General features: G+C 35.0%; 2 protein-coding genes across 3 annotated transcripts; one reads left to right on the forward strand and one right to left on the reverse strand.

Moving 5' to 3' along the window:
- Positions 1–79: 79 nt before the first annotated feature.
- LOC129000745 (H/ACA ribonucleoprotein complex subunit 4) lies at positions 80–15,425 on the reverse strand. The gene is made up of 13 exons (XM_054427725.1): positions 15,298–15,425; positions 11,379–11,500; positions 10,440–10,656; positions 9,431–9,546; positions 9,143–9,278; positions 7,316–7,429; positions 6,724–6,884; positions 5,880–6,000; positions 5,306–5,424; positions 3,805–3,908; positions 3,505–3,586; positions 2,449–2,640; positions 80–634 (listed from the first exon to the last, which is right to left on the reverse strand). Exons 1-13 carry the CDS (start codon positions 15,308–15,310, stop codon positions 563–565), a joined length of 1,569 nt encoding a protein of 522 aa, XP_054283700.1. The 5' UTR covers positions 15,311–15,425; the 3' UTR covers positions 80–562.
- On the forward strand, positions 13,011–25,676 carry LOC129000746 (elongation factor Ts, mitochondrial). Of its 2 annotated transcripts, none has more exons than XM_054427727.1 (5): positions 13,011–13,118; positions 18,778–18,943; positions 20,154–20,405; positions 24,167–24,461; positions 25,251–25,676. In XM_054427727.1, the coding sequence occupies exons 1-5, from the start codon at positions 13,027–13,029 to the stop codon at positions 25,559–25,561; spliced, it is 1,116 nt and encodes a 371-aa protein (XP_054283702.1). In that variant the 5' UTR covers positions 13,011–13,026; the 3' UTR covers positions 25,562–25,676. The 2 variants fall into 2 exon arrangements, with proteins under 2 accessions (XP_054283702.1, XP_054283703.1); XM_054427728.1 differs by lacking the exon at positions 13,011–13,118 and adding an exon at positions 17,776–17,855.
- The last annotated feature ends 504 nt before the right edge of the window (positions 25,677–26,180 follow it).

Here is a 26,180-nt window from a genome sequence, read left to right on the forward strand (position 1 = left end):
AAAATCTTGTTTCAAGGGTTACTTCTTTATTAAAAAGAAGTCAAAAGTAAAATAACCTTACATAATAAATCAAAATATTTGATTTCAAAACATAGAAACATTTTGCGTTGAGTTTCAGACGGAACGACCATTTATTACAAAATATTAATCTATTTAATTTTTAGTACCATAACTCATTATTTGATGTACATTTTTAAAATTGTTGATAAAACTAAACAATATTTGGTAAACTTTATTTTTAATCTAGCACTGTGTTTAAAACTTTGTAAAGGTAGATTTTTGTATTAACTATAACAATTTAATATACAATGATATTTTGTAACGTAATGATTTAAAGATTATTTTAGCTTATGAATATAAGGGATCTCAGTGATGTCACATAAACTTACTGATAAAAAATGTCCACCAAATTGCAACACAATGTCCGAAAATCAATTATGTAACATAAAATTATACTCGTTTATTCACCTAGCTAAAAATTATAGATCAAAATAAGAAGTAACCGTTTTAGTTATCTTAACAAAATGGAAATAGTATATGCTTAACAAAAGTAGCAAAATATCTAGCTCTCGTCCTGTTCTTTTTCCTTATGTTTGTCTTTCTTCTTCTTCTTCTTCTTTTCTTTTACCGGCTCCTGGAACAAAATGCATCAGTCAACTGTGTATGTGGTTGTTTAACAAAGAACTAATCTAATACAACATTTATAACCTTTAATCTTGAGTACGCATTTGACAAAATATTGCTGAGTGATAACGGAATTGTGTTAAAGTTAAACTACAGAGATTCACAAGTTAACGTTTGAACATGGGATCATTAATAGGTAAAGCAAATTATTTACTGTCATGGCCATTTTAAGTGTATTACCATACAAATTTTAACCTTTTGAATGTATTTTTATTTCTCTATAAATTAATTTCTTTAGGTTAGGAGGGGCCTATGTTGCTTTATAAACAAAACTAAAAAATAAAGAAAGAAGTGTCCTCTTCTATGCAGATGTAAACAAAAAACATGCATTGTTTGCAATCCATATTAACAGAATAACCGTGCACACCAACTTTATGGCTCCACCAGCGATGCCGTTGGCTCTCTGCAAAGCTCACTCATTGATAAGGGTAGTTGCTATTGTGAGTGCCACCAGTTTTCACCTTTATCTTTTTCACATGTGTAACGGCATATGAGTTTATTATCAGCATTGCCTATACACAGAATAGACTTCCCATGTGATATAAAAATTTGAAGCCTACAAAATAGATGATGTTCAGGACCATCTCGCCAGAGTTTACTAGCAAACAGAATGGGTTAAATATTAATTAAAACCGATGCAGTATCATACTAAACAGCTGACTGATTTATCACTTAACACAGAATGTTGTCATTAGTTGGTAGACCATCTCAACAGATTACACCACATTTTTTTGCTTCAAATTTGTACATTACATCGGAAGTCTATTCTGTGTGTAAAGTCAATGCTATCAGTTTAGTTTAGGAGATAAAAAACCATGGTGGCTCTGCCATAAAAGACCGTATGCACTTATTTTTTAGCATTGAATGTGTTAAACTCACTTTTGCCTATCCAAGCCGAGCACCGTTTATTTAAGGTGGACCCGTCCCCACCAGCTAAGCCTCACCTAAGTAAGCTTAATACAAATTCCATATACACGGGATTCGAACCCATGCATGTAGAATGACCTCAAGGCCACACTCATCAGTGTGATGCTGTAGATAACTGAGCCTCAGTCGACCAGGACAAGTACCACTAACTAGCGCCTGCATACTAGATTTGACGAATTACTTAGCGCCAGTGGGTTAGCAGTTGACTACTTCACCTCAAAATGCAGCGACGTGCAACACTCATGACTCGGTGTTAATAGGTTAACAAAGGAATGTCGTTTACATCAGTTTTTGGCTATGTTGCAGAGAAATTTTAGGTTTTGCATGGGACTTTATACCACAGAATTAAAAGGCTGAAAGACACCCGTAATTATAGCAATTGGAGAAAACGAATATAGGTTTGCTGAGGCGAAAGTATTTTATTATTAAGGAATTGAGATATTTAAATACTAATTTCAACTTGTTAACTTTGGTGTTGCAATAGCAAAATTCTGTTTAAAATATGTTAGACAAAAACATTGAGAACTGATCTAATAACGTCTAACACACTAAGATACATTATCTTTAGAAAACAGACTCTCGGACTCACTCTACGTTGCTAAAATAACGGTACTAGTCAACCTGTTATCGGTGGCAAAAAAACAATGCCATTGCGTTCCTGAGAAACAACAATAATCTACAGATGTAGTAAGGCCCATTTGGCCCTAACTTTACCTGTTGAAATAAAGGATTTGTTAAAGATGAGTTTCTATGCCGAATTTGGAAAGTATTTTTTTGTCCTTTGCATGTTACTTCATCTTCAGTAAATAACACAATCAAAACTGAAACCCTACTTACCCCATTCCCTTCCACGAAGCTTTCTTCATTGTACTCTGCAGGCTCTTCCTTTATACTGACAGCGGACGTGTCTTCAGGTGCTTCCTCATCATGTTTCTTTTTCTTCTTCTTCTTCTTTTTCTTTTCAGTCGCCACTTGGGTGGGTGAGGCATCTTGGTCCTCGCTCATCCCTGGTGTCGTACTTAGTTTTCTCTGTGAACAAGATACGATTTTAAGTCTTAACACATCACATTTATTTGAAACTATTGGGTAGCCTAGAAAATGTCCTTATGGTAGAACTTTGATTATTCAGAGGTCGGCAGATTAACTGGGCATGGTATCAATCAAAATGAGGATTGACCCAGGGCCCTGTTTCATAAAAGGTGATAGGCATGCAATTTCGACAATACAACAAATTTGTCAAAAACAATTAATTATTTTGTAAATGATATAGGGGTCTGCTTGAGGTCTTACCAGAGTACTACGGTAATAGCTTATTCCCTATATGGGAAATTCGCTAATAGACTGTCAGGCGTGCTGCGGTTACCATGGGTTCTGGTGCACACTGCTGGAAGTGCCGTGTAGTTACGTAGCACGTACGCCGTAACTACATGGCGCTCCCAGCGGTGTGCGCCACGGCCACAGCACGGCTGACGGTCTATAATTAATTCTTTTTGTCTATGGTACTAATGGCTTGACACACACAGAATTCTTTGTCAATTTTATCCCGACAATTTTACAAAAAAGTCGTATTGTAAAATAAATTTAAATTTTGATAATTGTCAACATATTTCTCGACAAGTTTTCAAAATTCACCTGTCACAATAATAGCGAATACAAGTTTTATGAAACACAAATCTGACAAATTTGTCCAGCCGTTGGCATATGTGTAAACATTTTTTTAGATAGATTATAAAACCTTTATGAAACACTAATTGGTAGAAATGTTGATGTCTAATATACCTGTCACCTTTTATGAAACGGTCCAGATAATTGGACTACCTGGTCTTAGGTAAACTGTACAAGACATTTGTGTTATTTTGGGTTGATCAAAATTTAATTGTTAATCTTATTTACCTTTCTTTGATCACCGGCGGGAGTTGAAGGGTCGTCATCAGGAATTTCTTGTTTTACCCGGACTGCACCATTGTCACTTTTCCTATGGAAACAAACACAGTATATTACCGATTTATCCATTACACACTAACATTTGCTTAGCTACTTACTGCAACTAATAAATATAAAATTTATAAATAAAAAAATAAACTAATAATTATTACGCTTCTGGATCATTTTCATTGCATAATAAGCGTCAGTCCTAGGGTTCAATTAAGTTATAAACCTAAGAAGAGTAAACAAGTAAGTTAAGCCACTTACTGAGCTGTAGTTGATTGCTCCAGCCAGTCTGAGGGTGTGTTCTCATTGGGTTTGCCGTACTTGTCCAGTTTACCTTCAGCTATTAACTGTTTCTTTTTGAAAGCCTGCAAACAACGGGATGTGACGGTTAGGTATTTGGTTGTATGTTTTTGATTAATCGGTATAACAAAGCTGGCAAAGATACAAATTGTTAATGTGATAATAAACCAAAAATGTTTAAACATTTTAAAGCTAAGAGGTGAGGTATAGTAACTTAACAAGACACGCAATTTACAATAATATTCATTGATCTTCTAAGACAATGAATGTGAGGCGTTGCAAGACAAATTGATGTGATTTCTTATTTAGTTACACAACAATTCAACTTGTTGCTAAGGTGTAGAATAATATTTTTATTTTCGTTTATATTATACAGTGATTTTTTTTTCCTTTTTCCAGGATGGACAATTTCCTAATTAGGTAAATATTAGATCTTAATAGAAACCCCTTCAGAAAGAGGAGTGTGGTGGCTGGTACACAGAACATGTTAGACAGAAGATAGCAAACATTTATCTTGCAATACCACATGTTCCTGACATTGGTCTTTTAACTATTGTGTCATGATATTACTCAGTTAAATAAACACCCCATTAAAAATATTTCCTAAACTTAATATTAAGTTAGATGGTGAGTAATATAATTATTACAGTAGAGTCAAAAATCCCAACCAACTGGGACTGGATTTAGTTTGCATTATCAATTTGTTTAGATTCATGAGCTTATCCTTGAAATGCTGGTCAAGCCTTTAGCCATACGATTTATCAGGATCATATTGGAAAGCTTGACTGAAAAAACAAACTTTCTGTAATTAATTAAATATATATTTTTGATTACTTTCCATCATGAAATGTGAACAAATACATAATACATGAAATGTGCATGTACTATAAAAAAACTACATACACTAATTACAGTAACTAACCACTGAAACCTTATTATTGAAAAAAAAACTGGATGGTTTTCAGTTTTCTGCCAGCCAAATAATTAATCCGAAAGTACAATCCAAATAATCAAAGTTGACAAAAACATTTAGAATTTTGAGGTTTCAGATTTTTATTGTTTTGTTCAAATTTTTTACTAACTACTGTATAGTTTTAGTTTTATTAACATTAAGTGTGCTTCAGTTAAATTAAGAAAGAAAGTTATTATACACACCATTTAAAATGGAAGAAATCTAAATTCATCAAAATCTATAAAGTCAGATGATTTTTATTTATTTATTTAAAAATCATGATGTTTATTGTATTTGTTAAGATAGAAACAAAACGACTATGGCATCAATGTCGAAACTAGTCGATATATAACAAAATGAGTTTTAAAAGGGTACTTAGTTTTTAATGATGTATTTAGCCTAAGTGTGCTTCGTATAAAACTTAAAATTAACAGCTGCCGAGTTCAGCAAGACTGTCTAGCCATGATTTTGTAGGCGGAGGTACAAGGTATAGAATAAACTCATCTATACCTTTGCGCCCAGGCCCCATTTCCTGGGATAAATATCACGATCCATGATGACTCGCTTGAGCTTTGCAGCAACGCCGTGATCACAGCTGGCTATTGTGGCGGTAGTCATCAATGCAATACCTGCAGCAGACAAGTGGGAAATGGCAAACAGCTGTTATCAGAGTGTACACTTCAAGCACAATAAATATGCTGACAAAATTCACAGACATATGCATGCAATTGTAGATTGAAAACTTCGACATCACTTGAATAACACTCTTTGTTTTACATACCAGTACAATAATGTTTTATTACGCTGAAATGGAATAGGAAAAAACTAAATGCTTTAAATGATTAAACTTTGTACTGTTATTTTGATGGATCTGGAATCTTCTTTGATCTTAATTTGATTTTCTTACTTGGATGAAATTTCATTTATGACCTTGTTGAATAATCATATTCATTATGTATATTAATAATTTTATCTACATTCTTTGGGTAGGCCTATAATAATCATTTTATTTTAAGCTTGACCAACAACATAATGATTCTATTTACAAAAAAAAATATTATTCTTACACCTTTTTACCACTTACCTAAAGCAATGGCTTCCCCTTTGGTTGTGACTATAACAATCTCCTCGTTCAGTTCAATGCCGTCCTCATAACGCAAGATACCAGGAATCATAATTTTAGCACCGTAACAAATAGCATTAACCTGGAATACAAAAAAAAATGTATATCAAACTGCCATAAATTTATGCTTTTCAGTCATATTTTGAAAAAAGGTGTTTTCTCCTTTCTTGTGTAAAAATAATTTTTTGCTATACCATATTACAGAAGTCAGTCAGTACAATACAATCAGTAGGCATGCAATAGTTCAAAATTTGGCCCAGCTGTACTTGATCATTAATTACTGAAAGGTATGTTTGTTTGACAATTATATTTTGCATGGTGTGAAGTTTTTGACAGAAGTGCTGTTGTTTGGTTTGCAGTGGATTTTTTTATATGTTTTATTCTTTCAGGAAAAGACTGAAATATTATTTTTAGTTCAGTATTTTATGTAAGACAAAGCCTATTGTAAATAACTTAATGGCCGAAATAAATCTTGAATCTTGATAATAAAATCCTCACTAAACAATCACCTGGCCTCGGTCAGCAACACGCAACACAGATCATCTAACTTTATTCTACAGATACCTTACATTCACATTAGGCTTAAAATACTCCATAAAGTATGCGTTGCTGTCTCAACGAATGGATAGGCCTAATTTATAAAAAGTATGAATGGATTTGTAGTTTTTGCATTACTGACTCCAACTGATTTTGGACAGTTTTTAAGATACTCACTGTGAGGCAAATTCTGTTTAGATTATGCATAAAACCATTGTAAGTAGACCTATAGGGTATTATCATTTATCTATTGTCTAAGGGCACTCACTGCACTGTCCTTCATGATAAGTCTCTTGTGTCTGACCAGCAGTGTCTCCAGTGGTCTCACCACCCTTCGCAGGTATGACTCGTCCCTGTGATTGTCATAAAGCCACTGGGCGTCCAACACATCGTGCATGGTAGCCAGCCCATCTTCCTCTGACATAGTACCTAGCGGGACAAAAAAATATAACGACTACTCTTATACTTAAATCTTACAGTAAAACATCTGTTATCCGATATTTGATAATCAGGCACATTAAAAAAACCTGACACTGATATGGGTTATTTTATGTTGCTTAAGCGCTCCAGAAAAAAAGACAAAATACCTCCTCCGCAGCAAACCTGCAGACTATGCACATTTCCGTTGGGTTCACCAACTTGAGTGACGTGACATTTGATTTAGAGTGATGATGAGATTTTATTTCAAAACCGGTTGCCATAGATGACAGTAGGATCACACACGGACAGGTAAATTAAATTGAATGATTTTAGACCTTAGCCTAATTTATATCATGCTTAACAGATTCATTAAATTTACAGTAAAAATTATGTAAATAACTAATCAACATCTTAAGCCTCGCTGTACAGTTTGGACTTACCAGAACGATTCCTACGTAGTTCCAACATCTGGCCGCCTGTACCCACGATCAGACCGAGATGCACACAAATGGTCCTCACATAAGACCCAGCCTCTACTTTTACCCATATGATACCTGAAATTCATGCGTAGGCGTTATTAATGCTAACATAAAATTTATTAATTAAAATTAACAATCGCTAAAGAATTACGAAGCTAATAACATCTAGGCCTACATTTAAAATTGCTGTATTAAAGTATAATAACAAGATCGTTTTTACATACATAGGATATAAAAAATAAAGAAGAGTATTTCAGCATTCTTGGAAGTGGGAAAGGTTTTATGGCATTGTTTCACTGAAATCACATGTAAATGCTGACTATTGTATATCACTGTAGACTTGTGAAGGTCACTGTTCACACACATACTAAACTTACATCTGCTAAAGAGCTAATTTTGAATTTGGAAAAGTTATTTAAGTAAATTATATTAAATTTGAAACAATTTGGTTACAAAAGGTTATAGGCTATCCTCTATTTACATAATTAGGTTATTTAAAAGTTTTCTATATCACATTATATTGAATTAATTACCTATTGGTCTGCTTGGACAATTATTAACCCTCCGAGTGTCACTTGTCGAAAAATTGACTCACGACACACTTTGTGTAGTGTCACTTGTCGATTTTTCGACACACGAACATCGTTTACGGCGAAGGCTCTATGACTGACCGAATCGGATTGAACTGGATCGAGTTAGGTATCGTTCTTTTTGTTAGATTCTAAGCTTTCTCCAGAGGTCTGTTTCTAAGCGCTATTCATTTTAGTTCCGAAAATATTGTAGCAGACAGCTGACGTGCGTATTTGTAAACAGCTTAGTTAACCTCGGACCGATGACTGATGTGTTTTATTGTGTTTATCATTGTTTTAGTGTTAAAAATCAAAAGTAGTGATATACGTGGTGCATTATAAGAAGATTTAAGTGATTTTGAAGGGCTGGTTGATGATCCTGAAGAAGTAGGTACTGATATTGATGTAAATTATCAGCCAGATTCCTAGCTATGGTTAGGCTATGCATTCTTAGCTAAACGCTATGTACTGAAATCTGTTTTTTGCCCATAACTTATTTATTTGCAAATCTACTTCCTTATATTATTATATATTTGTAATCCTCATAAAATTTAGAACAAAGTGGCTATTTTCAAATATTTATAGGCCTATAATTTATACAATTTTATTGAGCACGAACTTATTTTTTTTCTATTTTTCCAAAATATTTCTTTTTTCTTAAAAAATTTTTTTGAAACAAATATTCCTTATGTTTTATGTATGATATTGAAGCCCATGATTTTCCAAACAAAATGGTATATAGAACAGTAGAATTAACATTGTTTTAAGCTTCTCAGATCCGTTTTAATAAAACCTTGCAAATGCGCCAAAAATAGGCGGACATTAAGGCCTAAACTATGGACACTCGGAGGGTTAAACATGGTTTGGAAAAGGGAGATGAATTATTATATTGACATACAGCAACATATGGTGAAAATTGAATTATTTTATGGACAAATATCAGTAAAAATATACTGAATTGTCACAATTGCTTTGACAAGTGAAAAATATAGGCTAAAATATGTAGTTTTCCGTGTGAGGACTTTTGGTGGGCTTTACTCCCCAAACCTCATCTGATCACGCATTGAGAAGTTATTATACAGCAAAGGTTTAGGCATCGATACCAACCCAAATAACAAAAGTTACAACACAAAAATGAGCGTACGCAAGCTTTGGAGAGCCTGCAAAAAATATTTGATATTTAGCTTGCTACTCAATCACAAAACGCTTTATCAGTTACCAGTGTTGTTGTCTTCATCGTATTCAAGAAGTTTGTTTTCGTAGCAAGTACGAACTCTCAGTTGACGTTTGACTGCTGATATCAACGGAGGTCTTTGGAACAACGCACCTCTCAGTTTCTCCAGACCTTGATGTATCTAAAAAAAAGGTACGATAGGCTAATTCAAAGAACAAAAACACAAAAATCAATACCGGTAGACCCAAAAGTTAAACAAATAACATACAAATACTTCTGGTTTATTATAAAACAAATAAAGTTCAAGAAATAATTGAAACAGATTTTAATTACCTTGCTAATACTGTCGACAGCTGAATGCAGTTTGAAAATACCAACGTACTCTTTACCAGCTGACTGCTGTGATTTGGCCAGTCGAGTTGTCCGATCAATACACACGATCAGACACCCTGCAACAATATCAAAGCTCGGTTAAATTGTACATTTATTATAGATCACACAGAAATGTAATAATGACAAGTGGAAAGTTGAAGCTACAAATATTCCTCATTATTATTATAATAAACACTGGATTCTTTTGAAACTAATAGTCCTTAGCGATGATTACTACTTTGCCAAGGGCTAGGGTAGCCTGGATCCCTAACTAGTAATGTTATAATAAAAGAGGTTGGTGGCCTCATTTAACCTTGAAATAGCTCTTCCACAACAACACATCAAACAGTAACATGTTAAGGGATGCACTCGGATGCGAACCCACAACGTCACTGCCTTGGTTTCACAGTCCGCCATGCTACTGACTCATCTGTTGGTTTTCTCCAGTGTTAACATTGCCATTTATGCAAGTATGAAGGACAGAAATCATATTCTCATTTAGACTAGTTACCAATACAACCCAAATTGGGGTTACAAATATAAGGAGGGGTTTGAAATACACTTGATACATTTAAAACGTAAAAATACAGTATAAAGCTAAACACGTTATCATACAAATTCTTAAGTTAACAGACATAGCAATGTATTTTGAGCTCTCAAAATATCTAAGAACTCTGGATTCACTATTTTCTTTCCAATTGTGATTTGAAGTTAATGATTTTAAATAAACTTTTTTAGCAATTACCAAATTAAGATAGAAATGCAACTGGTCCTATTTAAATCTATTTGAATAAAGGATGAGCAAAGAATGTAGTGTGATGTGTAGTTTTGCTGTTACTGACTACGATCACAACTAATAAAAATCTCCATGACTGCCCACACTACGCTAGTGTCGACCACAATCTTATTACTGAAACATACTTTCACCAGTTTACACACACGCACGTCGCACACACACACACATACTTACCAGACACTTTGGGGTCTAGAGTTCCAGAGTGGCCAGTTTTCTCAACTTTCAAGATGCGTTTGATCCATGCCACCACCTCGTGGGAGCTGGGGTTGCATGGCTTGTCCAGGTTGATACAGCCGTATCTGACATGTTGAGTGATATCTCTGTGTAGCGGAGACGAGCCGAAGGGCAATGGCGTGTAGTGGTAGGTGCGCACATTGAGTTTGTCAAAGTTCTACAAAATTACAGATTTGTTAAGGTTGGTGCTGAGGATAATTGCAGTTGTTTCACGCCACAGATCTGGATGGCGTAAGTTATCTCTTTTTCTGACTGCTATAAACTTTTTAAATTAGTTAGCCTATCGAGTGTCCTGGTATTGCTTGTTTGTGTAGTAATATTGCCATGTTTTAGGAGTTTTCCCAACTAAGAAGGGATCATAATCCAGAAACGTGATTCACTGATCAATGATGGCTATAACTTTTAATCAATAACTTTTTAGTTAACCTTATGAGTACTTATATTTAAATGGAATTAAAGAATCGTAACAGCTGGTTCAACTAAACAATTTGATTCCATGATGTTCAATAGCATTAAAAAGTTAATAGGTTTACCAACAGGGTGCAGCACTATTATTTTTTTTTATTTAACAGCTAATTTGCAACCAAAAGGTGAGTAAGCGTAGCAAACAAACTTCAACCTGGACGTGATTGAGCCATGCGAACAAGGTCATCTTGAAAATGAACGAGCATTGACATAAAACCACATTAGGACAGGACGACGTCTGTCGGGCCAGCTAGTATATACATACAAATATAAAAATTTGGAAAGTAAATCGGTCCTGAACCTAGGTCTTACCGTGCCACCTACGGTAATAGCTACCTCCCTATAGGGAAATTCGCTAAAACAAATTATCAACCATCCCATGATAAGAACCTTAATTTAAGATCATTAACTTACCTTAAGGAGAAGTGGCCACTTTTCCGTGTCAAGTTTAGGAACTTTAGTTGAAGGTTTCACAGAGAAATCTCCCTCTTTTTGAAGATCTCCAAGAGACTTACTCCGCTTCGGGGATTTCGATTCTACAAGAGGAAAAAATTATCACTCTTACTGAACAAGCGATTGATGCTCGTTGTTGAACATATTTAGGCCTAGTTATTTGGTTTAAAGCTCCCTCGATGTTGAATATTTTAAGTGAAATATAATTTAAAATACTTGATAAAAAAAGGCAGGGGGTAGTAAATAAATAATGTTGTATTTTGTTGCCCATTACGTTTAAAAAAAAAGTTAGGTAAAGTTTTGTGTACACCCAAATTCTGGACTTGATTTAAGGTGGGATGCAATGAAACAATGTTCTGGAGAAATTTGTCTCCCAATCAGTATAAAAAAATCAATGATTGGGATGATAACTTTTATATCACATTGGTGAGCAAATAAAAGATAAGGGAGGAGAGGGTTACCGAAATCATAAACATTATTCAAAACTACCTAAAATATATTAGTTCCATATCTACAATGGAATAAAAACCAAGTATTGCTTGTTGAACAATATACCTAATAACTAATAAGTTAAGTATATTCTAGGTGAAACACGTCGACATCGATGGTTACTTTTATGTTTCAATAACGCCAGCTTAGAAAAAGTGAAGATTATTAGATCGCTCTCGTTTTCCAGTAAGGCTTTTGTTGCGACGTTCAACGTTTTCGGAGTTTGAGGCATAGGGTTATTTTTCACGATTGGAACATAATAAACTTTTTCTTCGTCATGGGAATCTGTTGGCTCAAGAGCAATAACCGGAATGTCACAATCCAAATCCAAGTGCATGTCCATTTCAGTTGGATGCCTTGACGTCGACGGTTGAGGGCTGAGTGTTCTGAGTTTCTTTGATAGCCTTAAAATTAAATTTGGTATTTTTATAAACTCAAGCTACTCAAGTGATGTTTGCAACTTTCTGCATTACACAATTTTTTCCCAACATACGAATAACATGGGAATGGGATTTTAAAGGCCACTGGGGCCCGAGGGAATTTACCTCATTTCTGTTTCTGATGGCTCATCTACAGACCAAGACCTTTCTTTAGACAAATCTACCGAGTTTCTACGCCCAGCCATTCTCTCAAATTAGTGGAGACAAAGAAAAACAGTTACATATAGATTATTAGGGGTGCTCTATATTTGGGTTGTTGTAATTATGTTTCCTTGTTGTTTTAAAAACTTGTACAATATTCGTATCAAGTTTCAATATCGCTTAGTAATTTGATTTTTTTCAACCATAGAAATAAAGAAATGTTTTAAGGAAGTTCTGTATACTGTAACTTATTTTATATCTTATGTATGGATAGAAAACTAATGACGGATTAATTTAAACAGTATTATGTTTTAATTTAAAAGATGTATATTCAGAGAACACCAACCACATTCAAGACAATCTAGCACACTGGTAGCATTGTTTTTAAAGCAATGCATTTTACAAATGTCTTTACGTTAAAATGGAAGAACTGAATAGCACAATACATAATGGGAAAACGATCCAAACTAATATTCCCATTAAACTGCTTATCAGTAATTAATTATACATACACATCATAACTAAGGCCAGTGCTATTAATGGAATTCACTGTCGTTCATATTCCTATTGTTTTAATAGGTCTGTTCATAATGTGTCATGTTGTTTGTGATGGTGAACAAAGTACCGCACGGTAAGCTAAATTTATTTTAAGTTAGGCCTATATTTTTCAAATGTTGCAAGATTTGTTGACTTAAGAAACAGATACAGTACTCTCCCTCTCTTTTGATTAAACGTTAGGTTTAGACTTAATTATGGGTTTAGGATGGTTAAAACAGGCATCATATATTGATACAGGTTCTTTGACCATTTTAACAGAAGTAGACGTCCCATTCCCAAGCATAGTTGTTGCCAGTTTTGGTTACGTGAACCTTATTGAGCTGAGCCACCAACAGAATGAGTCGGAAGTCAACTACTGATTTCTGACAAGCTTAAATGAAAAGGAATACTTTTGTAAATAATAGCATTTTTTACCTCACAAAACTCACTAACTGGCATAGTACTGGCTATTGCAAACTGAAGGAGAAAAGTTTTGATATTAGCATGTACTCCATGCGAGTCTCATCCATTAATTAATAAAAAATGGCTGTAGCTATAGTGGAATAGATTACAGAATAGGACCGGAACCAGTTCGAGTCGGGTGGGGTGAGGGCAAGCGGTATCCAATAAGCTTTCAGAAAACTGTCCACCGTTGCCAAGTTGTGCCACGCACTAGTGTTCGGACATCGATAGATCCCCATCGATGTTACCATCGATAGCAACATCGAACTATCACCATCGATGTTGCAAAACCGTGGGTTCAAAACATTGATATTTTCATGCGAAAAACATCGATGTTTTTAAGCAAAAAATCAAAGTTTTCAACTTAATAAATTTATAATCTCAGTATTCCGTTATTTATTAAAAAATGTGTGAATACATGATGAATAATGATTGTATCCTCTTCATTTCCATGTTAAATTTGTTTCATGTATCAAACAATAAGCTGAGCAATATTTTACAAGATTTTTTGAACTGCTATACAAATTGTTTGGTCATATAAATTTACTGTTAAATTTATTAATTTTATAGTTATATTTTTCAAAAACTGCATCTGGTAGCTGTATGAGCCATTTTAAAGACAATTTTGTAGCAAATAATCAAACCATAATAATGTATGGGATGAATTTTGTGTTCCATACGATATAAAAATATAACAATACTAACCAATACCACCAAGAACAAATAATTATTAATTTGTAGTGTTGAACTGAACTACCCTACAGTGGAACGATAGAGGGGGGTGCCGGGCTCTAGGTGAAAGTCAGCTCACCGGCCAAGAACGAAGTGTCACATTAAAAAAAATATAAAATCACATAGCTGATTTGGATGATTTTAACCCTTCGTCGGTGTCTTTGATTTTAAAACACTATCGCTGACGCACAGGATTTTTTTCCGGGTCTTGAAACATTAGACAAACAATGTTTTTTACATATATAATACGAGAAAGTATTAAAAAATATAAAAAAAAACTTATAAATATGTACATGGAAATCAACAAAACTCTTCAATAATAATTAAAATACATAGCAAACAAAACCAACAATACCATTGGCAACTCACGGAGCCGAGCTCTGTCCTATGATACTCTTTGGGCTTCAACTGATTCATAAGTTAGGGGTTTTGTGGGGGAGGTGTGAGATCACAATAATGTTCAATAAGTTCCTATAGATAGGTACACATGAGGTACTGTTACTCAGAAAACTGTCGCTAATTCACATTTTTCTAGGGTATAAAAACAGATGAACACAGAAGAAACACACTCATTCTAATGAAAATATCGATTATTCGATTGTTTCATTCGATATATCGTTTGGTTAGGTTAAAATTACCTAACTAACCAAACGATATATCGAATGAAACAATCGATTAATCGATATAGGCCTATCGATCAATATTGTCAATCGAATGAGTGTAGGACCTTAAGTAAAGTGCAGCCATTGAGACTATCGATTCGATTAGTAAACCTTCATTCGATTTTATCATGGGCCTATCAGCAAGTTTGGTTGTTAGGTTAGGTTATGACAGTTTAATTTTATAAGTGATATAAGTTAGCCTAGTTAAAAATATCGATATTTTCAATTCCATAGTTTCAATCGATATTAGCATAGCACAGTTAAAAAACTGTACCCGATACGACAATTTATTCAATTTCCAATAGCAAGTACAAAGATGAACCACACCGTGAATGGTGAGGGTATTTATAGGACTTATTTAATAATGTTAAAATACAAACAAAAGTAAGCTAATAATACAAGTTTATCATAAATTACCTGATGATGCCATGATAAATCAAATTAAATATAAATTGTTAAACTTTAAATATCAAATTCATTTCAAAACAAACAACAAACTATCGTCCATCCGGCTACATAAACACGTGCTCACGTGCTAATCTACGTGCGTCGGAAATGGAATGGAAGGCAAACATAACCTCAATCTGCTCAACCTCAAAAAAAAAAAAAAAACTCTCCTACAGTCCTGTATGCTACACTACTAGACTGGACCGGACTGGACTAGGAATGGGCATACGGGAGGGACGATGGCTAAAGGTGTGGTGACGTCATTTCTATAGTGGCTAATGTAAGGGAGTATGTTTTATCTATGCTAATGTCTTCTCCTTCTCTTGAGAAGACACGATTACCGTAACGAGACGACGGATTTCAGCGGCGTTCGTGGCATTGTTGGTAGCGCATTGGACAAGTTCATAGGAGGTCTCGGGTTCGAAACCCGTCGGGGACATTAACTTTTTGTCAGAGTTTTTGCTTTATTTGATTTGTATCTTATATCTTTTTTTTTTATATTATCAGCAAGTTTGGTTGGTTAGGCTAGGTTATGACAGTTTTTTTTATAATACAGCATTTTAAAATAGATTTTATAATTAAAAATTATAAGTAAACATTCATTTCATTTTTATCTTATATATTTTTTATATTATCAGCAAGTTTGGTTGGTTAGGTTGGGCTATTACAGTTTGATTTTATAATTAACTAGCTGGCCCGTCAGACGTCGTCCTGTCCTATTGTGGTTTTATGTCACATGCTCGTTCATTTTCATATTCAAGATGAGCTCGTTCGCATGGTTCAATCACGTCATGGTTGAAGTTTGTTCGCTACGCTCACTCACCTTTAGATTGGAGCTCGTTCGCTGCGCTCACTTGCCTTCAGGTTAGCTCGTTCGCTACGCTAACTCGCCTCGAGGTTGAAGTTCGTTCGCTACGCTCACTCACCTTTTGGTTGCAAATTAGCTGTTGTCATAAATTTAAAAAAATAATAGTGCTGCACCCTGTTGGTAAACCTATTAACTTTTTAATGCTATTGAACATCACAGAATCAAATTGTTTAGTTGCACCAGCTGTTAAGATTCGTTAATTCCATTTAAATATGAGTACTCATAAGGTTAACATGGGAAACTCCAGAGCCACTGGGGCGGAGCCCTATTGACGGGTCTGCACCAAACTTCACACAAACCATCCTTGAATAATGCTTAATAATGCCTGAAAGTTTCATTACAATCTGTCGAGCGGTTTTCGAGTCCATAAAGGACAAACATACAAATATACAAACATACAAATATACAAACATACAAACATACATTGGATTTTATATATATAGAAAAGTTAATTTTATAACTAAAAAAATTATAAAATTAACTTAATTTAAATTGGTCAACTTAGCGGTCCTAGCGGCGAACGCTGACACTATGTTAGCCATCGTCCCTCCCGTGTGTCCCACCGGACTAAACTACACCTCTAACATGGATTTTTTCCGTTTCATTTTCTGTTGGCAAGCTCTTAGGTGTTTGAACATAATCCCGAGCCAAAATTCAACTTGTTGATAAAATTTCTTGTGGTCATCGCTAGAATAAATATACTAGGATTGCTTTTACATCCTCGGGACCGAGGCCAGTCCGGATAATGGTTTTTCCGGTTAAGCTGACGTCCCCAAAAACTTGTTATGTAACCCAAATATTTGACTTAAATTTAGGAGAGCATTGTATTTAGACACGTGATCACTGGTCTCAAATTCAAATCTTTCCCACGAGAACAGTCGTGTTGGTACCGGCCACTTCCTGCCGATCTAGTCCGGTAACTGATGCACTGATAAAAATGGTCCGGTTAAAGAGATGTCATTTCCGCCGAGTGTAGTCCGGTTAAAAGGTGTCCGGATAAGAGGAAGTCTACTGGGTTGTAACAGCTGTTTTGTTTGTTACCAGCTAAAGGTATTTGTTTATTTACGGATGCTTGGTTACTTCCGGTTACTGGACTATGAAAATGTTGACTCCGCTTAAATTGTACAGATATAGATTTTCAATTCATATTGTTTTAGTTTTCAATTCTTTATGCCTTTTTTCATTTTCAATATTTCAATAAGTTTATGATCATAGATTTAAATTTAAATCAATAAAGTGCGAATAAATGAGCTGATGGATGTCACCTGTCTGTCATGTTATCTTATGGGACGTCTGACACCAAACAACCCTACTTGCGACGTTGCCAATTCTACCAGGCCGCGGCCAGTAGTTAAAGGCGGCCGTGGTTAGAGGTGGCCGTCAAAACTGAATATGCCTATTATGTTAATCGAGACAAAGACGAATCAAAAATTATTAAAATCGGCCCAGCCGTTCTTGAGTTATAAAGTGGTGTAACTAACTTGACTTTGTTATATATATATATGATGTAGTTGTGTAGTTGGTAGTTGTGGACACTGGACTGGAACTGGAGAATTGCTTTTTTGTAATCGAGTTCGTCTGCATTTGCTTGCACTGCAGTGCATTGCATTTGGAATCCTTCAAACTTGTCAACCGATTTTCTAGGTTAAATTGACAAGGGGTAGGTAATTATATGAGTGAGTTTGTTAAGTTCAAAATCTTGTAAAAGGATACATATTTTTATTCAACTACTACACTCATTCATTGTTCGAGTAGCAAATAGTCAAAGATGTTTAAGCCTGTGCATGATGTTTTAGGAGTAATATTACCTAGCCTAGGCATATGTTCTTTTTTGGTCATAATAGCCATGTCCATAATCAATAAGTACAGTATTTCAAATACAACCCACAATATCTTCATAAGTTAACTTACTAACCAAATTTCCAGTTGGTGTATGCTAAAAAATAAGTTTCCTAATATAACTTAGGTTAGGGCGTTGAGATTCGCCAATGATAGAATAACTCATTAATGACTAAGATATATACCCTAACGCAATAATTAGTTGTGATTGGAAAAACCCCAGATATGCCCAAATGCAGTGATGAAAGAATCCTAACTCTTAGTCTATTTGTGGCTGCTAGCGAGTGGTTCTTTCAAAACATGTCGAAGTTGAAACTTGTGAGATTAAGTTTATACTCAGAAACTCATCTGGAGAGACCACATTAAGTTGATGACATCAGATAGATGTTAGGGAGGTTTATTATCTTCCTTTTTTTATTTTTTTGAAAAATCACAAAATCTTACATTTTATAAACAACTTGCTGCAAAAGCCAGGAAAATTTGGCTTGTCTGCAGCTCATAGAGATACAGCCTGCTTCGGCAACTCACCAAACTCGTGCCCAAATCCTACATAAGTTTCCCATTCTTTGGTCTATAGCCACATTCATATGGTTTTCAGCTATGGCACCTGACTGCCTCAAAGTCCTACGGCAGCACAAGAAGGCATTGTGAAGGCACCGATAGTGTTTGGGCTTTTGGACGTGATCAATACAAGATAAATATTCAGTACCTAAGTTAAAATGATTGAAAATTTCTTGTTCCAGATCCACCATGATCACCACACAGTTTGCTCGTTTCGTTCACTTGAGCACAAACAGGGTTTTAATGGCAGCAAGTAAATCTAACCTTGCAAAGTTGAGAAAAAAGACTGGATATCCTTTTGGAAATTGCAAGAAAGCATTGGAGGAAAATAACAACGATTTAGAAAAGGTTTGTACTGGGTTCCTGATGCTGATTTCTAAACATAAAACTGAGTTCAAGAATATGAGAAAACATTCTTTTACTTAAAAGGAGTTCGGTTAGTAACTTAACCTTGATGAGATTCGATTTAATTTAATTTGAGATTTGATTTGATTTTTTAATTTAATTTAAAGTAAAATGCCCCCCCACCGCAGCAAACCTGTAGACTGTGAATTTCAATTTGTCTAATTAGATACGGTACATACAAAAAGTTCCATACCCAAGAGATATTTATTTTCCTTTTAACTTAAACATTAAATTTAACGAGTAGGTACAGTACTCAGGTTTGCTGCTATAAGTTAAAGAATATAAAAAGTTTTTCCAACCAAATGTTAATAGTACAAGGTGGGATAAAATAAATTTGTCAAATTTGATCACCATGTACTGTAGGCCTACATTATCCTTTTAAACAAGCAAATCTTAATATATAACTTAATTTCCTTATGAATAACATGGGAACTTTTTAATTTCCAATTTTTATTTTTCCCATAGCCTAACCAATACAAACCACCGCAATACTAACCGTACAAAAACAATTAGTATACAAAATTATTTGTTTTTAAGCTTTTTAAAATGGTTTTAAAAATATATAAGGTTAAATGACTAGCCTAGTGTTTTTAGCCTCTGGGGACATCAAAATTAAAAAGCAAATCTGTTCCGTGCCTAGGTCGTACCGTTCCACACGGTAATAGCTACTTCCCAATTGGGACATTCCCTAAAATATAAGGAAAATGTATTTTTCCTAATTCATAGATGTTTTATTATTAGTGGATAGCGTAAAAATTATATAGGCCTACTACAAAAAATAGCCTATTGAATAAAACTTGCGGAAACTGAACAGAATTAAATTTAATAACCTAAAAATGCTAGTATTGTTAGGGCATATATAGTCTCTGAGATTCAAGTGGAAAAATAAACCTCCAAACCATCCCTTCCCTGCGGGGAATTTTGAAATGCTCACCTCTTAACTAGACCAAAGTTACCCGGAGTGAGAAACTATTTCTAACATTTCCCTCTTTAACATTTTCATTTTGTCACCTGGAGTAGAATATTAGTGGTTCTTTTTCTACTCTCAGCAGCACATTTACTTGTATTCAGCCAAGACTAACATAACAACCTACCTTTGAAGTACTTTCGAACAACTATATCTTCATATAAATAATGAATTATGCAATTTCAGGCAGAAAAATGGCTCGAGGACCAAGCAAAGGCTTTGGGTTGGTCGAAGGCCATGAAGATGGAAAACCGCAACACACCACAAGGTCTGGTGGGGGTAGCCTGGGACAAACAGTACGCTGCCATGGTGGAAGTCAACTGTGAAACGGACTTTGTCAGCAAAAATGACAAGTTTCAGAAACTCGTCGATGTAGTAGCCAAAACATGTTTGCAACACACTAAGACAGAGAATCCATCTCCAAAATCCATATCCAAAGTAAGAGTTCAATAAGTGTAATATGTCTTGAGTAGATGATTGTTATATACATATTGAACGAAGCCTTACAAAAGGGTACAATGAAAATAATTTTCAGATCACATTTTGAAGTTTTATATCATCATTCAGCTCCTGTAGGCCTATATTTGGTTGGATCTTAAAAACTCCTGTCTGTTTCTATCACATTGTTATTGTTACCAAATAAAATAAATTTTTAGGCCTACATTCTTGATGGTATTGTTCTATTTTACAATAGTACAAGTGTTATGGACAAATTTATAATTAGGCCTAACTATGGCTAAAAAGAGTGTTTAAAAAGTCTCAATATTTTTTAATGTTAAAATGTTTATTCAAAGTTTAAATCAGTTACCTATAAAAACTTGGCTGACTTGCTTTTGTTTTCTATTAATAAAATCATTGGCCCTTTTAAAGTAATTTTGCAAAGGCTAGAGTTCTTTAGTCAAAAGATATTTTCAACACTCAAGTTACTGTTGTTCAAAGTTTTAATGCGGACATTTTCCATCACGATGGTAAAAAACAATACACAACGTTTTGGGATCTGGAATCTGATCCTGTCCTCAGGTGAAAAAACTTAACTAACACTTCATTACAACTAACAATACACAATACACTAGGCTACATACACTACAGAGGGTAGCACTATGGGGGGTGGATATTTTAATGTTAATGTGTTTGTCAATTTGCGAATGGTGCTATTAGACACAACGTTTGGGGATCTGGAATCTGATCCCGTCCTCAGGTGAAAAAACTTATCTAACACATTACAACTACTGTAACAATACACAAACGCCCAATCTAAGTTGGAATACACTACAGAGGGTAGCACTATGGGGGGGGGGGGAGTCATTGCGAACCATTGTGTGAGCTGTTCACACTACACCTTTTATAGACTAGAGTGTTTTGTGATTGGTTATTATTTATGTGTTGTATCATGACTTGACTGCTATACAGTGCATATTTTTTGACTGCTACCCTCTGTAGTGTATTCTAACTTAGGTTGGGCGTTTGTGTATTGTTAGCTGTAATGTGTTAGTTAAGGGGGTTCCCTACCTCGGACTGTTTTCAATTTTCTGCGACCCTGGTGAGTTTAGTTGGAACTACAAGACAACAAAATAATCCCTAGGATTGCTGTCTGCTGGTCGTGTCACCGCCAGGACGCCTCCGCAGTGGAAGTAGGCCCATCCTAGCAAACTCGCCCAGCAGCGCACTCAATTTCACTTTCTCCCCTAGTTCCCTCTCTCTCTCTTTTACAACCCTCGGTGACTGGCGACAACGGGCTACCTCCCTGAAACTATTCACGCCGTTCATACAGACTCAAGACCGTTGCGCGCCTCTTCCAGTCAGAGGACACCGCTGTAAAACAACTGTGGGATTATAGCCCAAGTTATAATTTTTGGAATTCATATGCTTACTTATTTATTTCTCTTGTAAATAATAGGTATTGAATATAATTGATTCAATGAAATTCTTTACAAAATTATTTATTTCATAATAAAAAATACTCAGTAGATATCTCTGAAATAATTTAAAAGAATGTTACATTATAGTTAGCAAATTGAAAAAAAAAACTAATATGCACGTGCTATCTAACACACTCTAAATTACACAACAAATAGAAAACTAAACATCATAGGCCTATACATATTGCTTAAAAATACTAATATTTTATAAATGTTAATTATAATAACAGAAATATTATTTAAAACACAAAAAAAGTTATAGCAATCGTAAGAACATTTAAAAGTGTAAAGAGAAAATTATGTATGACTGATTGGTAAAATGCAATTTCAATTATACGTGACAATCATTGCAATAATGAAAAATAATAATATCGTGAATATAAGTAATATTTACAAGACAAGATTTACAAATACTAAATCTTCAAATATATCTCTAAACTACTATATTCAAATTGTATCTCATTGTATCATCTTATCGCTTTCTTTTCTTCTGAGCTTCAACAATGTAGAAGGGGTTTCTGATTGGCATGTTCCGTGGTTTTCGGAGATCTATTATCTCGGGCAACAAACAGTTTTTGTAGTACCTAGTTAGTTTTTCTTCCATCTTCGTTTTCCAAAATTCTTCATCCTTATCAATCCGTTGGGTTTTCATTCCTTTTGGTGTCCACACAACAAGCATGCAGCAATTCTTTTTTGTTATGTGGAGCTGGCCTTGCACCTGGTAGATGTGCACTTATGTGCTACTTTTTGGAGTCTTCAACCGCAACTGTGAACGTTTGATTATTTTTTTTCGCCTTATTTCATATGACTTGGAATATTTTCCAGGGCTGCATTCATACATAGCTTTTGTGCAACTTGTAATGCGGTGTACCGCTATTGTGGCTCACGACTGCAGCAGCGAATCTAGCTTGATACGACCTTTTCTAAGCAAAGTTTGTTCGTTTGCCGTCCAAACAACTAATGCCGAAATATCTATCTAGGTGGAAAAGAGAAACCGATTGCAAACAACCAATAAACAATACACTACAATACTTTTGTGTGTTGTATGCTTTGGATGCCCAAAGTTTTACAACCCTTCACTCATTTCTAGGGAATTCCTCAGCCGCGCCGCGCCTGCCGCCCTAGGATCACACCACAGCGTGTCGCACAGGTTTTGCATTTGGCAAGGTTGAAAAACGCTACATCTTGGAACTTATTTGCTCCAGTTCTAAGATTCATTTATTCAAATGAAATATTAATTTTAAACGTTTTGGTTTAACAAATATGCTACAACCTATGTGGCTGAACGTTTTTATATTATCAACAGGTTCTTGGCTATATTTATTTATACTTCTTAACTGGTTTATAATAATTATTATGTGTCATGGATAAATCTTGGGGGAAATATTATGAATGAAGAATGTGTAAAATTGGTATCCCTCCGCGAGAGAGTAGTTTCGATAAAGGCCGCTAGAGTCTGTCAGAATCATAGCACTTTTCGCCGTGCAAGGTTTTACGCGGTTTCATTTTGCACATACAAAAAATAATCTTTTCTTGAAACTAAAAGTGAATTGATATTTTTAGTTAAATTTCGCACTAATATTGCTTTATTAAAAATCGATAATTTCAAAAAGGATATTATTATTCAACTGTAAAGTTCACTAACTTTGACAAGTCGTTGCCCTTGATTGCTTAAGCATAGACATTTTTAAAAAATCAAACTTAGTAGAACCACTCTTTATATACAAAATGGTGTATGGTTCACAATTTAAATGTTTAAACTGGAATCGCTATATGATACCGCGCGAAGCGGTTTTCTGACGTTTTTCGGCGGGGGTAGGGAACCCTCTTTTTTTTTTTTTTTTCACATGAGGACGGGATCAGATTCCAGATCCCGAAACGTTGTGTATTGTTTTTTACCATCATGATGGAAAATGTCCGCATTAAACCTTTGAACAACATCAATTTTTCTTTTATTTTTGCTGTTAGGCCTAGTAAGTAAATATGATTTAATGGATCGTTGCAGGAATAAACAATGACAAATCAATCTATGCTTGAGGTATTATCTTGTGCAGATGTGACCATTATGTTTGTTTAACCTTTATTGTACTAATTGTGTTTTTCAGCTTTGGCTGGGTTTGTATTATTTATCTTGCTACTGTTGGTACTTTCTCATCTGAGGACAGGATCATATTGCAGATCCTTAGACCTTAAGAAAATTTGTTCCCGATATAAAATTACCACAATCTAATAACATAAATTACCGTATGCATGATTCATTTGAATTTTTTTTCCCCTTAGACGATCTTAGAAACTGAAGATGTTAGCAAATTGCTTGCGCATGACCAACAATCTCTATCGGACCATCTGGTGAAGACAATTGCGATGGTCGGGGAGCGGTTGGTGCTGCGCAGGGCAGCCATGGTGAGTGCGCATCACGCCGTGAGATTGGCGGCATTGACACATCCCACACCACCCGGAGCTTCAAATTTGACTACACAGATGGGCAAGTACGGCGCTGTGCTGATGTACGTCTCTGCCAAGGGCGACGAGGCAACGTCTCGCCTTGCCAAACAACTCTGTCAGCACGTTATAGGTCAGCAAAATACAAAATCATTTACTCTACTACTTTTCTCTCTTGTTAAACCTCTTAAAAAACCTTTTGTATATTTTATGGTACATCTGCCGCTACAAACAAAGCCTTCTTGCTCTTGGTTTAAAAAAATCTACCAATTCGGTATTGATGAGTACTGTGTATTGATGGAAGTCAAGCTGGTAATGAATCATGTCAGTCCATATTTTATTGTAAGTGTGAGTAGACCGCAATGATGGCTTTGAGTCAAACTTGCTTGCTAAGGCTAGAACCTATTCAACAAAGCATACTGGTATTTAAATTTTGTACTCCTTAGTCATTGTTAATATCTCGAAATTCTCAACAGCATGCAATCAGATTTGGTCACTCAATTCATGCATAAGTTGTAACAGAAATTATGTTGGAGAGATTAAATAAGTTATTCACTTTTGTCATGGGAAAAGGAAGGTAGCGGCCTCTTTTCAACCCAAGATGTACATATAGAATGCATCTTGTTTTTAACCTTGCATTTTCCTGTCCACATTGGCCCAAATACCTGTGTGTAAAATTATTAAGCTGACCAGGAAGTGACCCAGAATGAACTCTACTGATAGGCCTATATTATTTAGTGATGGCACTGGGGCATTGCAACTAGTTTTTTTTATTGAAATTGGTTAAATTTGTTCATTACTATTTATTACATAACAGCATCGTGTTAGTTTTATCTGTTGAAACGTTTCCTAGTTTGTGTCATGTTTGTATGAATTTGGTGTATTTTGTTAATGTTATTCAGATCTTTTTTTTGTGTTTCAGGTATGAATCCAAGAACAATCAATCCTTTGCCAGGAGACGACTTGAAAGTCAAACCTAAACCAGAAAAGAAGCCAGTTTCAGATGAATTTGATGAAACTGAGCATGAGGTAGAAATCACTGTAAGAGACGAAGAAGAAGACGAGGAAACAGTGATGTTAAAACAGACTTTTCTCCTCGACTCAGACCGAAGAGTCGCAGAGGTCGTAGCGGAAGCTGGAATAAGTGTTGAAGATTTTGTCAGATTCGAATGCGGAGAAGGATTAGCCGGAGCAGAAGAAGTCAGTACTAAAGCTGCACAAGTTGGCGGTTAAATTATTTTTACCGAGTTGTAAAATGTTATGCAAGTTGTAATATGTTAATAGGAATCTATATAAAAGTATGTTGTCTTGTTCCATTATAAATATAACAATGGTATCACTGACAAAATGCCATTCTTCCTCCCCCCCACCTACCCGGATTTGGTAAACTTGTGCATTGTCATTTTTACGTTTGCCATTACTATTAGTCCTCATTTAGGACCACCTTCTAGTATTTCTAACTTAGATATTTGTAATCCTTATTATCATTTCTGTAATTAGTTTAAAAAGACGGACAAAAAGATTCCGATAGAATCTGGATGTGCACTTAAATCATCTAATTGGTTCCTTGCTTACAAAATTGTGTTAACCATATATTTACACCATACTACACAGAAACGGGTACTTTTCCATCCATATTGACAGGCTGGAAAGTTGCCCTTTGCCCATGCGTAAACACGGAAAAGTAACGTTATGTACTTTAACCGTGCACTTAGTCAGCTGATGAAATAAACAGCTAACTGCAACGACCTAATTTATTATATAAATCATCGATAATAATGAATGTTCCCCCTTAACAGAAAAGTATTAAAATTCCCTTGTTATTCTTATATGGAGAATATTGTAAAATGTT

The sequence above is a fragment of the Macrosteles quadrilineatus genome, unplaced genomic scaffold (genome assembly GCF_028750875.1).
Source record: "Macrosteles quadrilineatus isolate MER2022 unplaced genomic scaffold, UCM_ALF_1.0 Scaffold_8__2_contigs__length_117827958, whole genome shotgun sequence".
NCBI lineage: Eukaryota > Metazoa > Arthropoda > Insecta > Hemiptera > Cicadellidae > Macrosteles > Macrosteles quadrilineatus.

Bases quoted from the DNA above. Each gene is read 5' to 3' on its own strand.
- LOC129000746 (XM_054427727.1), top strand. From the start codon at position 13,027: ATGGAATTCACTGTCGTTCATATTCCTATTGTTTTAATAGGTCTGTTC. The intron at 18,944-20,153 runs GTTTGTACTGGG...ATGCAATTTCAG, and splicing joins ATAACAACGATTTAGAAAAG to GCAGAAAAATGGCTCGAGGA. The intron at 24,462-25,250 runs GTCAGCAAAATA...TTTGTGTTTCAG, and splicing joins ACTCTGTCAGCACGTTATAG to GTATGAATCCAAGAACAATC.
- LOC129000745 (XM_054427725.1), bottom strand. The intron at 6,885-7,315 runs GTAAGTCCAAAC...TTGTCCCGCTAG, and splicing joins ACTACGTAGGAATCGTTCTG to GTACTATGTCAGAGGAAGAT. The intron at 3,909-5,305 runs GTATAGATGAGT...CGTTGTTTGCAG, and splicing joins AATGGGGCCTGGGCGCAAAG to GCTTTCAAAAAGAAACAGTT.